The 18,442-nt window shown below is 37.5% G+C and overlaps 1 protein-coding gene across 1 annotated transcript in view; it reads right to left on the bottom strand.

The window, feature by feature from the left end:
- Positions 1–3,813: 3,813 nt before the first annotated feature.
- Positions 3,814–18,442, bottom strand: part of LOC107295832 (MAM domain-containing glycosylphosphatidylinositol anchor protein 1) — a gene marked incomplete at its 5' end in the record, with an annotated part of 44,635 nt that continues 30,006 nt past the window's right edge. Inside the window, 3 exons of the mRNA XM_015825165.1 lie at positions 3,814–4,121; positions 9,166–9,495; positions 10,272–10,541. Coding sequence (XP_015680651.1) covers positions 3,814–4,121; positions 9,166–9,495; positions 10,272–10,541 — 908 coding nt within the window. The remainder of the gene's footprint in view (positions 4,122–9,165; positions 9,496–10,271; positions 10,542–18,442) is intronic.

Here is an 18,442-nt window from a genome sequence, read left to right as displayed (position 1 = left end):
CCTCCCCCTGGGCCAACCAGTCGGAGTCCAAGCCTTCCCGGATCCGAGCGACTTTGTCATACAGATATTGTGCAAAATCCTCGGCCCTCCCCTCCAGAGGATCCCCCCTCCCCTCAGTTGGAGGAGAGAGCGGGTCACCCTGAAGAGGGCGGCCGGGCGATTATCTGATGACGCGATGAGCGAGGAATAGTAGTTAGCCATGGGGTACTTTCTCAAATACTTAGTTGAAATCAAACTATGTTATTAATATTATGTCCCCACAATGTACTAAAGAAGTTAACCAATAAAAAAGTTGCTAAGATTCATTTTTAACAATCCATGCTGACCACTAGTAGCTGCTGCATTGTCTCCAAGGTCCTTATAAAACAATCCTTTTATGATCTCTTATAGAATCTTCCTGATTATTGCTGTCAGACTGAATGATTTATAATTCCCTGGATCAACATCCCCATTTCCCCCAACATCATATTTGTAGACTGGGACAATATTTACATTTCCCCCCAAAAACTAGCACTTCATCAGCTCTCCAGAATTTTCATTAAGGTTCAGTCAGACTATTACCAACTTATTTCAGTGTTCTGTATGCAAATCATTTGGCCTTGGAGATTTAAACCAATTCAGAATATATACTTATTTTTAAGTATCAATCCTGTCCATTTATCTAGTTCTTTACAACTGCATGCTGGAAAATACACCCTTTGCTGAAAGGGAAATGGCAAAAATATGAAAATCTCACAATGCAATTTGCTTTTAACCTACTTATGTTTTACAACAACACCAAAGTGGCATGCTTGCAGCTGAATCATAGCACATAAAAAATTTCCAACACTGTGACTACTAACATTGTGTGGTACAGAAAGTTAAGAAAATGTTTGTTTACTGTTTTGGTCATGATCTCTTGTGAAACCCCTAGTAGCTTCTCATGAAATCTCAGGATTCTCTGGACCCTCAGATGAAAATGGCTGTACAGTACTAGACATCTTTTTTACTATATCAGTACTCTCTATTTTTTCTGGTATTCTCTCTATTAGAGAATAAAATAGAATATAATTCTTTATTGGCCAAGTGTGATTGGACACACAAGGTGCATAAGTTCTCAGTGTACCTATTAGCATTTCTCTGTCTCAAATAACATCTAATAATTTCTACTTAATTTCCTATTGGTGAGCACCCCAAAGATTAAAGCTCTCCTAAGAAGTTGCCATGTTTTGACCACACACATTTAAAACCATTCTTATGAATTGCAGTCTTCCCATACCAGTAGATTATCATTCTAACAAAGCAGATCAAGGCCTCAAAAAACAAATGTCTTCTGTTGTCATTGGTTGTATAGCCAATTATAGATTTTCCCTTTTCAAGCGTCTTCTAGGGACTAGTATAATGGATGAGATACTGCTTCTGTAAAGCTTCCATCTTAAATTTTCGATGTTCCTGCTGATATAGTTGTTATTTACGTATTATTTGTCACCATGTATATTAGGAGAAAGATAAATTCATCAATGGACCTAAGTAATTTCTCAAAGTTGTTTTGTCAAAACTCTGTGTCTGATTCCTGGTAAACAAACACAGTTCACAAGGCAATGGGCCTTATTGGTAATGACAATTACCTTAACTCTTTGGTAATGACAATTACCTTAACTCTTCCCTTTGGGTTCTTTCAGAGTGCAGAGTTTAACTTCTCTGCTCTATATGGATCTGGTCAGACTCCCTGACTCAAACTTATGAATGGCTACCCAACACTCCATAGATTTTTTTATTGCATGCTACAATAGAACTACGTAAAACAACCAATTTCCCCCTATCAATATGAGAATATAGCTCCCTCTTATGTCTACTAGAATTTTCCGCATTTCCTCTGGTTTAAGGCATAACTTGCTTTGCAGTTCTCAGCTAGGGGACAGTTGGTTATTGAGGTAACTGGCATTTCTATCCCCATGTATCTTTCCTAGATCCATTAATTCTGCCCTGCAATGTCTCTCTTTCTTCCACTGAAGATTTGGATCCTGTTTATATTGTAAGAGTGATGACATTCAGCGATACAGAATATTCTCTAAATGTTTTGCTGCTAGTAGTCATTTTATTTACTGGCTTGTCTCTTTTTATCTGATTCTCTTCCAATGGAAAGTTGCTTTCTCTTCCTGCAATACATATTGGATTATTCTCAGACAGGAAAATCACAAGGACACAAGCACTGCAGAACATAACTGCAGACTCCTGTTTTGTTTTCACTTTTCTTCCTTAAGATACAAGTAATCCTTGTTTAGCATCTACCTTGTTAATGATTGTTTAAAATTATGACAGTGATGAGAAAGTAACTTTATGACATGTTTGAGCTTAGCAGTTCAGTAAAGCAGTGCAGTAAAGGAAAGCTGAAATAAGATCATAAGCATACCCCCAGTTTCACTTAGCAATTTTCACTGCACCATGAGTAGAAAACTGTTATTTTTCTTTTTTCTGTTCTCAGCTTCTCAATTTAGTCAAGAATGTTCATTTATAAAGAAATTCCATAAGGTTTCCCATGCCAAATTTCACTGTTAGTTCTTGCTCAATGACATTACTCCCTGAAATGTGGCTGTCTCTTATATTCCTCCTACATCATCTACTTCATCAGCAGAAAGCAATCCTTTGATTATTTATTAAATGTGTATGCCACCTGACTCCCAAAACCCCTGGGAGATACCTACAACAGGCAATTTGTGGCTCTCAGTAAACACCTTTGCAGTCAGCAGCTATTCAGGAGACAACTATTCCTTTCTCACAACTGACACACAATCTCTCAGAATATATAGCTTCTCTGGTTATTCTCCTCTTTTTTTATTTCTCCTTTGAACTCCACTAGCAGATTTGCTTTCTGTTTGCTCCCTGTTCTTTAATCTAATCATTGTTGTTGAACATGTAGATCTTCTTTTTGAGTATTTTGAATTGATCACAATATCAATAACTGTAGATCTCTCATGTGTGGGATATAGCTAACTTTATTATTGCTTTTAATACAGTGAAATGGTAAATCTACACCCACTTTTCAACATTGGATTTATGATATTTTATTTGTCAATATTTCAATTGTGGTTTTTTATTTTTTTAAAAAAATCACAAATGAACAAAGAAGAAAAGTTTTGAACAAGTTACCTTGTTTTTGATATACATTTCCAAAGGGTTTAATTTTCTTTTTTCTTTAATTTTAATTATGTCATACTATTAATAAAATTGCATGTATATATATATTTCTATTAGTAAGTTTTGATATCATAAAATAATGTTAAAATATTTTTTCTATTCTCTGTTATGGATTCGGGGCAGATGTGTGCTTCTTGGACATGCAGAAAGCAACATAGTTGACTTCACATTGCTTGACATCAAAATAACTTGGGCCATTCAAGGACACACAGGATATCTTTACAGAATGACATGCTCACAAAGCAGAGATTAAATAGCCATCCCTCTCCCCACTCATCATAGGCAGACAGTTCATCAATTATGTTTGGTCAGATACCAATGAACACATTCAGGTCTCTATCATAGCACAAACATTGGGATATAACTGGGAAATGTTCTTAGGAAAGTTTCTGAGTTGAGTATTCTACTGACTTATATATTATAATATATTTATACATTATATAAAATTATATATTACATTATAACATTTTAACCACTAAATATGAGATTTAAACTTTTTTGACTCTGTGGAGGTACAAGATCTAGTAACTCAAACATACCCTTGTCTGCACCCTATTTTATTATTATTATTAACAGAACTATCTAATCTGCAAAAACAGTAAAGATAGATGTGCTGCATTGAAGAAAATAAGTTCCTCATTTATACTCACACTGTACGTTGAGTTGCACCAGGGCTTCTCGGGGTCTAATGTTGAAGCCATTGTATCTGGCTGTCTGGCATTTGTAAATCCCACTCATTTTTTGAGTCACCTTCTCAAAATGCAGCTTCCCATCATTTGACTCCACTGTCATGGTTCCCGAAGGCATAGGAGCCTCTTTATCAACTCTGGACCAGATGATAGGAGGTTTGGGTTTCCCTCGGACTTCACACTGTAACTCTGCTCTCGAATCTTCACGGACAGTAATGATGGATTGACCCTTGGGCACCATGATCGTTGGAGGCACTATTGGGAAAAAGATGACAAGAAAAGAACCATTATTCAACAGCAATGTTTAAGAATTAGCTCATTGGAGTGATATGTGTATGTAAAAGATTGCTGAAGCTGAAGTAAAGGCATATTTAATTCTTCGACCTTGTTATTTTAAATTATGCTGATTCAGTCAATCACCATCATTATTTATTCTGTATACTACCATAGAATTTGGCTTCTGCCTAGCATAAGAAAAAAGCCTTCTTCATCCTGCTATTCCAATCTTAAAAAAAGAGGAGAAAGAATCCATCTAACTACATACCAGTCAGCTTAACATTGTCATTTGTCAAAACTCTGGAACAGATTATTAAGTGATCAATTAGACAAAAATGCATTGCTTGGCAAAACCAATATGAGGTTATCAAGAACAAATCACGACAAGCCAATGTGATATTTTTGACAGAGTGAGTAGTTCAGTTAACTATGAAAGTCCAGCAGCATGCACCTTGAGTTCAGCAAAAATTCAACAATATTTTTCATGAGATTCTACTGTGGACTATGGCAAAATATGGGCTGGACTATGGTAGTTTTAGATTGATACAGAGCTGGTTGAACAATTGTATCCAATGAGGATATGTCAATGGCTACATTAGCAGAAATAATAGTGTCAAGATCAAAAGAAATCATAGTCCATTTATAACACTGGTGTCAAACTCAATCGCGTCATGTGAAGTATTGTGACGTATCCGCCATTGCGGAACAGGGGCGGGCATGGTCTGCACGTGACACATCTGGCCCACGGGCTGCCAATTTGACACCCCTGATTTAGAACATACCTAGAATACTATATTCTGTTTTGGTCACTACATTTTAAGAAGATATAAAAAAATTGGAGGAGTTCCAATGAAGATCTAGAATGATAAGTGATATGAAATAAAAAACTTATTGTTATGATGTTTGATCAATTAGTCAGCCAGACATTTAGACTTCTATCTGCAGGTCTTTGTATATTGTGATTTTCTCTTCTGCTGTCTCCAGGCACTTCAACTTCCACTATTCCAACTTTGGTTTCCTTATCAACAATTTTATGTCTGGGATGTTACGTGGCTGGGGTATGTCTGTTTGCATTCTAAAATCCCAAAGCCCTTTAGCTTCTTCATTTCCTAATACTTTGTCTATTTTGTGGTCTCACCAGTTATTTCTTGGTGTTGGTGCATGGTATTTCTTGAAGATATTCCAATGCCCCTTTGTCATGCTGTTGTTTGTAGTCAATCTATAAGATCTTCTTGTGGCACCTAACTAGGTGGTCCATTGTTTGTTAAGTTTCTTTGCAGAGTTGGCATTTGCTGTTTGTTTCTGTCTTTTCAATTCTGCCTTTGTACACATTTGTTCTTGAGGCTTTGTCTTGTGCAGCCAGAATTACCCCTTTGTCTTTTTCTTTAACTTGCTCTTAGCCACTGACAGGTCTCATTATCTGCTTTGCCAGCTAGTTTTTTTTAATATTTTGGCAATATAATACTTTGCCTTGCCATGCCATGTCTCTTTTCTATTCTTCATTTTATTATTGTAACATTATATAACAATTATACTGTAGTATAACATTATAAAATACATTATAATAAATTATTATAATGTATAATAATAATATACATTATAATGTGTAATAATAGTCCAACTCCAGTGGACTCCAATGGGTAAGGAACTCCTCTAGATGGAGGTTTTAGTCTGGAGAAGAGAAAAGATTGTGAAGGCATGATAGCAGAAATAGATGATCTTCAAGGTACCTACCAACCCCCGCATTTCTATAATTGAAAATGTGATAAAATTTTGTCACCTTATGAAGCAGTCTGTAACTTGTTCCCATTGGTTCAAATCCAAATGACTAGCATACAAAGAATGAATTTGTTCCATCATCTTTGTGATAGTTCCATAAAAATTATTGCTTCTAAATCTTACTTTCCTCAATTCCTTCAACTTTCAGAACTTGTCTTCATAAGCTTCACCATCTTCTTTGCCCTCTTTTTAAGATTATAATTAGGGGATACAGATTCTTCAGGGCTGCCTACTCCTATTTGTTGATCTCCAAATATATTTGAACTACAACTTTTTTTCCCCACTAGAAATTCCGGCAATTGTATACCCCGGAAAACTGGTAGGACATCTGTTGGGAAAGATTATTGTAGGGAATATCTGTACTAAAATATTATGGAAACTAATAATAATTATACTTGATTCTTTGTGAAGTCCTCTTTCTCTCTTCAAATATTTTTATGTAATACTTTTACATTTTGAAGTGATTTAAAAATGCAGTGTAAAAGTTCCAAATTTATTTTTATCTGCATGACCAAATAATGTCTGCATGTAACCCATAAATGTAAGAGGGCCAAGAGAGAGTGTGATGATTTTAATCACACAAAAATATAGCGCATAGCTAGCTTAAAGGTATATTTATGTAGGTCTAGCATCCAGTATCTCATCAGTTATATCACTAGGCAATAAGAAGGTGAATTTTCAATTTGCAGGCCTTCTGTGGGCTATGGAATCTCATCAAATCCTCTCTTATAGGGTGTGAAGATTGAGCTGCACCCACATGGCTCAGTACTGCCAGCATATGCTCACCTGGCAGGAGACAATTTTCTTTATGGGAAAAATGTGTAAATTGCATTTGAAAAGTTTTTAATTAAAAGCAGATTTCTGGGACCCTTATGCTGGATGACCTGCTTGCTAAATCTTACGAGAGAAAGGATATTTAGAAAACCAGGGAATAAATATACAGTACCACCATTTCTATCTGTGGTCAAACTAGGGGAAAAATCCACACACTGCAGTACAAACATAGTAAACCTTTTTTCAAAACCCATGAAAAATTTTATAAGGGTGGAAACCTTATATGGACTCTTTACTGAGAAAAAAAATAAGAATGAATTGCTGATCTTAGGATCTGGTGATTAAAATTCAGGCTATGGAGATGATAATTACTTGATAGAAAGAAGTGTGGAAGGCACAGTTGCATGCTTTTCTTTTCTTTTTCAACTTTTTTTTCTTGTACTTCTAGTTCTTACTTTCTATGTTCTTGTTTGTTTTGTGTGTGTGTGTGTGCGCGTGTGTATTTACAGTTCCATACTCCATTCAGATTACTTCTGAATTTGACAATAATAATAATAATAATAATAATAATAATAATAATAATAATAATAATAATAATAATAATAATAATAATAATAATAAAGTTGGAAGGGACCTTGGAGGTCATCAAGTCCAACCCCCTGCTCAGGCAGGTAACCCTATACCATTTCGGACAAATGGCTGTCCAGTTTCTTCTTAAAAACTTCCAGTGTGGGAGCATTCATCGCTTCTGGAGGAAGGTTGTTCCACTGGTTAATTGTTCTAAGAGTCAAGAAGTTTCTCCTTAGTTCTAGGTTGCTTCTCTCTTTGATCAGTTTCCATCCGTTGCTTCTTGTCCTGCCTTCAGGCGCTTTGGAAAATAGCTTGACTCCCTCTTCTTTGTGGCAGCCCCTGAGATATTGGAACACTGCTATCATGTCCCCTCTCGTCCTTCTCTTCGTTAAACTAGACATACCCAATTCCATCAACCTTTCCTTATATGTTTTAACCTCCAGTCCCCTAATCATCTTTGTTGCTCTTCTCTGTACTCTTTCTAGAATCTCAACATCTTTTTTACATCGTGGTGACCAAAACTGGATGCAGTATTCCAAGTGTGGCCTTACCAAGGCATTGTAGAGTGGTATTAATACTTCACGTGATCTTGATTCTATCCCTCTGTTAATTCAGCCCAGCACTGTGTTGGCTTTTTTTGCAGCTGCAGCACACTGCCAAAAAAGCCAACACAGTGCTAGGCTGCATTAACAGAGGGATAGAATTAAGATCACACGAAGTATTAATTTCTCTTTGGTAGGAGCCTTGCTTAGCATTTTCTTTTGGAATTTTTTTATTTAAGTGGACCGCTAGCCTTTCCATTGTTTCTCTGATAGGCACCTGTGACCTTCGTTGCAAACACACTTCAGAAAGCTCTGTTCTCTAACTGCCTTACCTCTAAACCCCCCTGAGAAATGAAGTAGATTTGATGCTAAGTGAATCATTAGAAACTAAACCACTGTTTGTTTTAGTCAATAAGTATGAAGGTTATTTTCAATGGGACAACAGTACATATGGAGGGCAGGTTTAACTGTAATCCCGATGGAAATTTCTCTACAATATGCTGCGGATGGTTTTGAGCTAAAATAAATAAAATAAACAAAACTCCTTAGCAGAAACAAAATCTTTTTTTTTCAAAAAAAAAAACATTGCAGTGGATGTGTGCACGGAGGAGGGGGCTAGGGCCTAGGGATGGAAATTTCAATAATTTTCTCTTGGATTTATCCCTGAAGAATATCATTCCCCATCTCTATTACATTTATTTTAAAACCCTGATCTATTTCAGTGATGTAGTTAGTGCCATATCAAATTTGGCTCTTAGCCAGAACTTCCCAAAGCATTACTAATGTCATCCTCAAAGAATATCACAAAATTACTCTTTCTTAGAGCCACTTTGCATGGCTAGATGGTTACACCCTGCCTATCCCTTCTCCTCAATTTGCTCCTGATTTACATGCAGAGAGGTTTCTAATGTGCCGAGAACTGTTCAAAGATGAATCTGGTCCTTCACTTTAATATGCTGTAACTCTTAGGCCTTTTTGTTTTGAAAAGTTTGTTATGCTTTAAGAAAGAAAACATTGGAAAAACAACAACACAATATAATATTATCTAGGATGACATATTACATATATAAAGAAATTTACTCAGCCTGACTTTTTCTGTAGTCATTTATCTGAAAACACAAAATTTGGAATAGACAGAAAGAAGTTGCCTGGCACTGCAGCCTTCCATCTTAAACCCTCCAAATAATTTGAAAAGGATTTATCCTGTGATTAAAGCTAATCTACCTATCTGGTAAACAGAGCTTAGGCACTTTATGAAGCTCCGGGGATAGATTTTGATTAAGCGTACATTCTTTTTTTAACTGTGTTCTATCCTTAATCGGGCTTCTGGATAAGTTAAAAATTAGATGAAAGTTTACCTGTTTCTGAAGAAATGTTCACCTCGACACTCAGGTCAGGGATGGGTGCTCCTTGGAAAGATGCCACACACAGGTATGTACCATAATCAGTGAAACGGAGATCAATTATCTCTAGGCTGCTTGTCACGGGGGGAAGTTCCGGGTCATTCTTGATGACAACTACCCGATCTGAGAATTTGGCCAGCTTCCCATTCTTGTACCAGAAGTAGAAAACTTTTTCTTGGGGGACAGCATCCACATGGCATGAGAGCTTCAGGTCCTGCCCTAGCTGGATGGTTTCACTCTCTTTGATGACATCAGGAGTGATCTGGAATGTTACATTCTTCATGGCTGGAGGAAATACAAAGGCCAAACTGGTGAATATATCAATGCCTGATCTTCAAGTGGTCAAAATATGTCATATCATGTCATGTTGTGTCATGTCATGTCCTGATTGACAGGGCATAGAAATCTGAGTAATTATGTAGCACAAAAAGTACACCAATATAATTCACATTCTTATCAACAGAATTTAACATTCTGTTTAATAGCATCTCCTTTTCATAGGCAGAAATAATTCTGGAAAGTTATTTTCACTGAGTCTATGATGCAGGGGGAACTGAATATCCTCCCCCTGCTTGCTATAATTTCATTTTTGATAGGACAGGGATACAAACGTGATTTTTGAACAGGCTACCTTATACTTGTATGCAAATATAATATAATGCAAATATAATGTATTAATTTGACCCTCAATAAATGGAATGTGGCAAGAGAAGTTGCTTTGACAGAAATGACTAAAGAAATGAGGAGAAAAACAAGGAGAGAGGAAAGAGTTTTAAAGTACATGAGAAAACTTATTTGTTTGCATCCATCTCCTATCAACCCCCCCCTCCTTTCAATGTAACTTAGTGTGAAGCAATATGTGTGTGTGGGTATACACACTTACGTGTTGAAAACAAATCTGAAAATTACGAGAAAAGGAAGCAATGCAATGTAAAATCAAGCTTGGTTAATACTCTTTCTGTCCTGAAGTACCAGTCTTAAATTTATTCCAATCTTTAAAAGGAACAAAGTGAGCTGGAAATTCAGGCTCCATCCCCAGTTAGATTAATAGAAAGACGTACATCGCACCAATAGGTTCACTGTCTTCTTGGCTGGATTCCCAACATTGTTGATGGCTGTACAGTTGTAATAACCTGAATCTTCGGTTTGAATGCCCCAGATGGTAAGGTTGCCCCCTTGAATCAGGCTGTTCAGAGGCATAGGACCAGGTGAGTGAGACCAGACTACCTGAGGCAAAGGATCCCCGCCTGTTAACGAACAGTATATGGTAACATTATCCCCTGGATTTACCACTAAAGTCTCATTCACAGATAGTTTTAGAGCTGGTGGAGCTATAAGAGAGAGAGAGAGAAAGAAAAAGAGATTTTTTTAAAAAAGACATAAAAATTCATTTCTAGGAAATATGAATTAGCACATTTTGCAATATATACAAGAAAGCCTGATGAACTTAGATTTTTTTTTAAAAAAATGCATACCATGCTTGTAATCCGGTCAGATGATAACTCTTAAATGTCTGAAACTAGGAGCCCAGTCAGTTTCAAAAACATACAGATGAAAACTGGAGGCATACAACAGTGCTATGCTGAAAAAGATAAGTTTGTGCTTTGCTGATCAGTTTGGCAAATTATACTAGGAAAGAAGAGAACGTCTCTCTCTCTCTGAACTCCACTTTTTGCCAATGCCAACTCCTGGTTTTTCAAATATTGTTATATGGCAATTTACATCAATCCCATCCAATTATTTGATTTTTTTTCCTCACTGCATAACTGAATTGTTGCTTTATAGGCTTCAGATCTCTCTAATATTGTTAAATTGTTGCTGGGATGTAGATCAATAATTTACGGTCCGTTTTCCTTAAATGTATGATATATATCACCACTGTTAAAACGTGTTAGAGTTTACAGTCCTATAATTTGGTGCCTTCAGGGCTACGACACCTATCATCCTCCATCAACAAGGCTATTTACACCGCGTCAGATTAGGGACACCCATAAAGCTTACACTACCTTTCGGCAGAGATATGAGACTCATGTAGACTTGATGCCATTTCTTGCACTGGAGTTATAAACATGTGCATCTTCAAAATGTGACACAAAGAATAATTAGAAGTTCCCAATCACAATTTGTGATGAAACCCTCTTTTCCAAATTCCCTGCACCTCAAGGGCATAGCAAAAAGTCTTCCTTGAGGATTTAATTACAAGTAGCTTCACATTATAGCAATGGAAGAACAGAACACATTTAACTTGTTAATATCTTCCCCCACGTGCCATGCCTGGCCTCCTTCTCCTAGCAATTACGGCTAACCTCTCAGAGCTCTTTCTTTAACTGCCATACATATCAAATGCTGGGCTCTAACCTCATTCACAAATCTTTGAGCCTCCCCTTTATGTAAGGAGTCATATTATGAATGGGCAGCTCCTCTGCTTTAGAATGCTTAACCTCAACCCTTCTGATTAATTCCTTTTCTTCAAAATCCCCAGACACAGATCCAAAAGGCTTTTCTCTGTGTTTTCTGTTTAATCTCTCAAAGGCCCTTTAAAGCTCCTTCTCGGGAATCATCAGAGACTTCACATGGAGCTCAGAAATTAACAATCAATGGGACAACGGCTAAGGCATGTTTTAAGTAACAGCTGTAATAATGCAAAATAAGGCATCGTTACATATTCATAAAGCTTGATTTAATGACATCATTATTTCTGCCATCTCTTCTTTCTGGGCCCTGTGTTAATGACCTGGCTTTGCCCTGAATTTCTAATTCAGATGAACAAAAAAACAAGAAGGCTGTTTTCTTAAAGGGGCAAGAAAATACGTATTTCACAACGATTCTGATTTTTCCCACATCCAAACTGATTGGCTTAAACTTGGACACTTTCAAAACTAATATTCCTTTTCTTAATTCCGAAATATATAGACTGACATGAATGAAACACTGGTCAATTATGTCCAATCTGTAAGGGAGAATCAATGTAGTGTAATAGTAAAGTAAAGGTCATGGATTACAGGCAGGAAAACTATGAATTTTAAGCCTGCCAGAAACATGAAAGCCAACTGGGTGACCTTGCCCCCCCTCTTTCTCCCTCCCTTCCTCCCTCCCCTCCTCTCTCCCTCCCTCCCAAGAAGATACTGGCCAGTATATTCAGAAAATGTTGCCAAGAAACTGCACCAAGTGACAGGTGACTCAACAACAATGACAAGTACTCTGATGACTTGAGTTTTGACTTCAAGGTAGGATAGTAAGGCTGGATGGCAACATGAACTGAATCTAACATTCAGGCAAAGAAATTTCAGCTGAAACTCCAAGCTCCAGACAAATTGAGGGGAGACGTGTGGGTGAGTAAACATGAATTTATGGTCAATAGAGCATTTTCCTGACAATGTCTGCATTGCAATAAGTGGCAAGTGGATGACCATCGGTCACCAGTATATGCTCATGCTGATTTTCCTCACCATAAGCTCACAGAATGGGAGGGGGCATTTTGCTGAGCCTCAACTAGGCCTAATCTAGCACTGGGATATGTGGAGAAACTGAATTCCAAAATGTGGTTAGAAGTGAAATATGACTGGGAGTTTATTAATGTCTGGCTTGCCAATACAAATACTTCATTTGGCCTTCCAATTAAAGGGCTGATGCTTTACTCTTATTTTGGGTTTCAGAAAGATTGTAAGTCTTGATGAAAGTAAAACCCGTATGATAGCAGTTTTATGATAGATGGGCTGCACAATATTTAATCACATGCTGCTGAAGCTCAAATCAGGTACACTATTTTGCATTGTGTAAACATAAGCAGTATGTCAATGTTAGAAGACATCATAATACTTCTCTGCACCGTTCAGAAAACATCTGGTAATGCGTATTTGTGCTATTATTCCATTTATTCTTCCAGTAGAATTTGGAAGTGAATGCAAATTTATAGATGTTATATCATATCACACAGACATTCCTAATTAGTACCACACAGTTTAAAAAGGATTTTTTTAAAAAATATGAATAACTTATAAAACTACAAGGATGCTAAAAAATATTTTTTTTCTGAATAATCTGAAGAAGCTGGATTTTCTTTGCCTAAGTGAAAAAAAAAGATGATTACAGGGGTCTTTATCACCCCTGAGGTTAGATTTTGATATTGCAGTAAACAGTAATATACATTTTTGAAGTTTTTTTCTTCTTATTATTTTCATATATTAATCTTTAAAGTGCAGAAGTATTTGGGGTCCAATTACTTAAAAGAACCATCTCCTTCCACATAGGTTTACCAGTACCATAATGTTTGAGCTGGGTGGCCTTATCAATCTTGATAAGAAATAATACATAAATAAATTCAAATTTCATCTTCGAAGAAGCTTCTCTAGGAGTCTCCACCAAATGATGTATCATAGAAGTTTAGTAGGAATGAGACTTACTAGTTGTAGCAATCTAAATGCCTACAGATATACTCAGTCATCCAGGTCATGGTTGTCCTAAAGTTACTTTTTCCAAAAAAACCACTGGACTTTCTTGGATTTTTTTTTTGCTTTGAAAACATTTCACTTCTAATCCAAGAAGCTTCATCAGTTCTAACTGACTGGTGGGAATAGAAGGATTTATGTTCTTTGCAGTCATCTGGTCTGAAAGCTGGTCATTAGCTCTCTGAAAGTTGTTGAGGTCACTTGGGGGTTTATCTGTATCGTCAGAGACATCTGAATCAGAGTGTAAACAGGTGTAGAACCTTCCACTGAAAGGAATGTGTTGTAAACAAGAAATAGGTGGTGTGGTATCCCTCCCTCTCTGTTGAGGGAAAGCTGTTCAATTTTAACATAGATGGCCTCTTTGATTTCCCTTTCAGGTCAGTGGTCTTTTCTATCTAGAATGTCAACTTTGCTGTCTTATGAAGCACCCTTCCCTGAGGACACCACCTTCAATATCTAACTTTTAGGGTTTTAGATTAAAAAAAGTTTTAATTTCACTTTTAAATCTAAAGTTACACCACCTAGCATGTTTTAAATTTTAAAATGCATGAAAGCTGCACGGCACTTTCAAGGTTTATCCTCCAATTTTGGGGTTTTTTTTAAAAAAGCTATTACTTTTTTACTGTATTTTTGAATTGGAAAAGACCAATGAATCCTTTTAAAGTGATGGCATATGAATGCAGTGCATCAAATGGAAAATTTAGAGAGGAAATACTGGAATGGTGCCACAAATTGGACTTTATATTATTTTATTGGTCTTCAGCATCTGGAAAAACGTGAAATGTTATTTCTCCTGCTTTTAATGGGAAGTCTAGATTTCTTGATTTACCATTTTCAATAAAATAATTACACGGATGAAGAATGAAGAACAATATGGAATAGGATGCAGTTTACGACCTAAAATGAAAGCTGTTGATTTTTGACCTGAAGAAATGCAAATAAAGCATTTTTTTTACCCTAACGTCCTGAAGCACTGGTTAGGCAACCATTCAACATTATGTATTTTATGTCACTTTCCCAGACTTAATAGCTAAAACCCTGTGTAGCAACATTTTGTTTTCCATTATGTCAAAAAATTTGACCTAACGAGGCTTGTTTATATGTGTAACTGGGCCAAAAGGAACCCATAAATCAGTTCCCTGCACCTTGTAAAAGTGCCGGCAGCCTCTCTCCAGACTCCTGAGTTCTGACTAGATAACACAAAATCCAAGTTCAGCTGTGGGTCCACCCTGGATCGCATCCTCTTGCTGTTAACAGATGGAGACTAACAACATGCAGCCATTCTTATGCAGGAGATCACTCTAATTTATTTGCAACCTGTAGCAATTACTTTTGTTCTCTCTTTCTCTCTCTCTCTCTCTCTCTCTCCCCCATTCCCTCTCTCTCTCTCATTCTCTCCCCCTTCCCTCTCTCTCAAAAACAACCCTCACACATCTTGCTGGCAAAGTGAGTTGAGGAACAAAGAGAGGAGAGAAGCAATAAAAACAAAGAGTCACTTTCAATTCTCTTTGAAGTCCAATTTGCTGCAGTATAATTGCAGGAGAGTTCTCCTTTCTTGTGCTTTAGCTGTGTTGAAATCAAGGCAGAGAAAAATAATCCTTTTCTCACCCTGGCTCTGCCCTGCCCTGCCCTGCCCAGCCCCTGTCCTGACCGTGGGCTGCCAAACCTCTGGACTTCCTAATTGTAAAACCATTAACAGTAGAATAGTACGGAAGAACTGGGCACACATGCAAAATCACAATGGTTTCTTGCATTCGCATTTCGGAATCTGAAAAGCAGCAAAGAGTGATACTTCAACACAATCCAAAGCTATGGCTTGAGATATGATTCTAAGGCTTTGATGCATTAAAGTACAGAACAAGGGGAAAGCACCTATTCTAGCTGAATTTAACTGGCACAACAAGATTTCTGCAGAGGCATTCTGTCTGAATTGCAAAGGAGTTCATCTATTCTGTCACCTCAAAACAAGATAACTAGCAATAAGACCATTTGTTCAGGCTGCATTTACTAGTCTAAGAAAATAGTTGGAGAGTCAATGTGGTGTAGAGCAGCCTTTGCAGCTTGGAGTCCCAGCTGGGCATGGGAGTGGAGAGGGGAACCGGGCTGCATGAGCAGAGGGCCAGCATGCACATGCACGCTCAGCTCAACTCATGCAAGTGGTGGGCCAACACACATGTGCATGCACATGCAGCTCACCTGCACGTTGAGCTGTGTGCACGTGCGCGCCGGCCCACCGCTCATATGACCCAGTTCTGAACAGGCCACGGCTTGGTAGTGGGCTGCGATTTGGGGATTGGGGACCCTGGTTTTCGAGGTAGTCCTCAATGCATAATCATAATTGGGACTGGAAATTCTGTGAATAAGCCATCTAGTCATTAAGTGAGCTGTGACGGATTTTATGACCTTTTTGCCATAATATTTGCCATGTCTGTTAAGCAAATCACATGGTTGTTAAGTGAAACCAGCTTCCTCATTGACTTTACTTGCCAGAAGTCAGCTGGGATGGTCACAAATGGTGAGCATGTGACCCTGGGACTCTGCCGCGGTCGTAAATATATGCCAAGTGCCAAGTGCCCAAATTGTGATCACATAACCATGGGGAGGCAGTTGCAAGTGCAAGTGGTCAAAAGAAACATTTTTCAGTGCTGTTGTAACTTTGGACGGTTGCTAAATGAATGATCATAAAAGGAGGAATATCTGTAATGTATTGAATTAAGATCAGAAAGTCCATTTTTAAGTCATCTTCAGTAATAGGAGAAGATTGTATGGGTTGCATCAGAGAAGTACAGTTGTGGTACCAGATTTTTATGCTTTGGGTTTTTTTTTTGTTTCTTGCTTTTATTGTACGTATAGTTGTTTATTCTTGTTTGTAAGCCACCCAAAGTTTGGTTTAAATTGGGTGGCTATACAAATGTTTTAGATAAATAAATAAAGACAGCTCACTAGAATGATTGATTGATTTTGGACTAGTCATTCTCTTAGCCTGAATTATCTCACAGGGTTATTGCTGTGGGGAACAAATGAAGGATTTATGTGATTTTCCACTGCCATTCTTACCCTCTTTCCTATTTATTAAGAGCCCTAAGAACATGGTCAATGTGGCCTTCTGGTGTATTCAATAGAACCAATACTTTTATCCATATCTTGAATAGAATTAGCCAAAGCTAATGACCACATTGGTCAACAGCACACCTGAATTAACCAAATACACAAAGACTGCAACAGCCATGATTATGGATCTCATCGACCTCTGCATATCCACATACCTCCATTTTGATGGACAAACCTACCAACAAATTAAAGGTACACCTATGGAATCACCTCTTTCAGGACTTATAGCAGAAGTTGTTATGCAAAGTCTAGAAGCTATAGCACTTCCACAAATACAACCCAAAATATGGATTAGATATGTAGATGACACCTTCACCATAACAGAAAAAGGTCAATTAGAGAACACCTACAGAACTATCAACAACATCTTCAAAGGAATCCAGTTTAAAAAAGAAGAAGAAAACAACAACTCGTTACGCTTCCTGGACATTCTGATCAGCAGAGACCACAATGGCAAACTAGAAACACAAGTATACAGAAAAACCACATTTCCAGAGCAACAACTCAACCTTCCACAAGAGCAGCTGCATAAAAACTTTACTTAGACAAGCATAAACTCACTGCAGCAACCTTGAACAGCAGAAAAAGGAATCAGAGCATCCATACAACATATTCCAACAAAATGGATATCCATGCAACTTTATCAAAACGTGCCTGACCACTCAATCCAATATAGCACAACCAACACAAGATCCAAAAAGAATAACACTGCCATACATCAAGAACATCTCAGAAACCACCAAAAGACTACTACAACCACATGGAATAAGCTTCGCAAACAAGCCAACTAAAATCTTTCGAAACATTTTAAGTAAACCCAAAACACTAGTAGCCCCAGAATAAAAACAGGAATCGTCTACAACACAACTGCCAAACTTGCCATGTCACGTGACATGTTGTGATGTATCGCGACTCTTTTTGCATTGCCAGCAATGGGGTGGATGCAGCCTCGGTATGATGAAACCAGCCCATGGGCTGGCAGTTTGACACCCCTGGTCTAGAACATACAATGTAATGACTGCAACAGCCACTATGTAGGATAAACAGGCAGAAGACTGGCAGAATACCTCCATGAAGATCAACTAGAAGTCAGAAGACATGATGAAAACTCTTTAATTTTACAACATATTGACAGACTTAACCATAGTTTCAATTGGGAAACTGTGACCATCTTAGACCAAACCAAATCCCAAAATGCTAGACAATTTCTGGAAGCCTGGCATTCTGACAATTTAGTTATCAATAGACACATAGATATAAACAATATCTATATACTATGCAAAAGAGAGAATCAACAAGCCAAAAAGGAACAAAAAGACCAAAACACTTCCCCACCAGTAATCAGCACCCAGATGAGCATAGATTAACTCAAAGATTAACATCAGACCAATAATCAAGTAAACAAAGCCCCAATCAACGAACTGCCAAACAAGCCAACAGTAAGTCCATCTAAAGAATCTCTAAGACCACAAGCACCAACACTGACAGGGCAGGCCACTAGAATATAAACTGAGAGCAAACAGCACTCCTTACTAGCACTGATAATGTTACCTAGTTTGAGAGCAACAAGGACCTCTCATTTCAACCCTGAGCTATAAATATTTTCCTTTACTGAGGGCAAATCTCACTCCTTACTAGAACTGCTGATGTTACCAGTTTGGATAATGAAATGT

The sequence above is a fragment of the Protobothrops mucrosquamatus genome, unplaced genomic scaffold (genome assembly GCF_001527695.2).
Source record: "Protobothrops mucrosquamatus isolate PMUCROS unplaced genomic scaffold, P.Mucros_1.0 scaffold2520, whole genome shotgun sequence".
In the NCBI taxonomy this organism is placed as follows: Eukaryota; Metazoa; Chordata; class Lepidosauria; order Squamata; family Viperidae; genus Protobothrops; species Protobothrops mucrosquamatus.
Note: the sequence above shows the minus strand (reverse complement) of the source record. Positions and strands in the feature narration are given on the sequence as shown.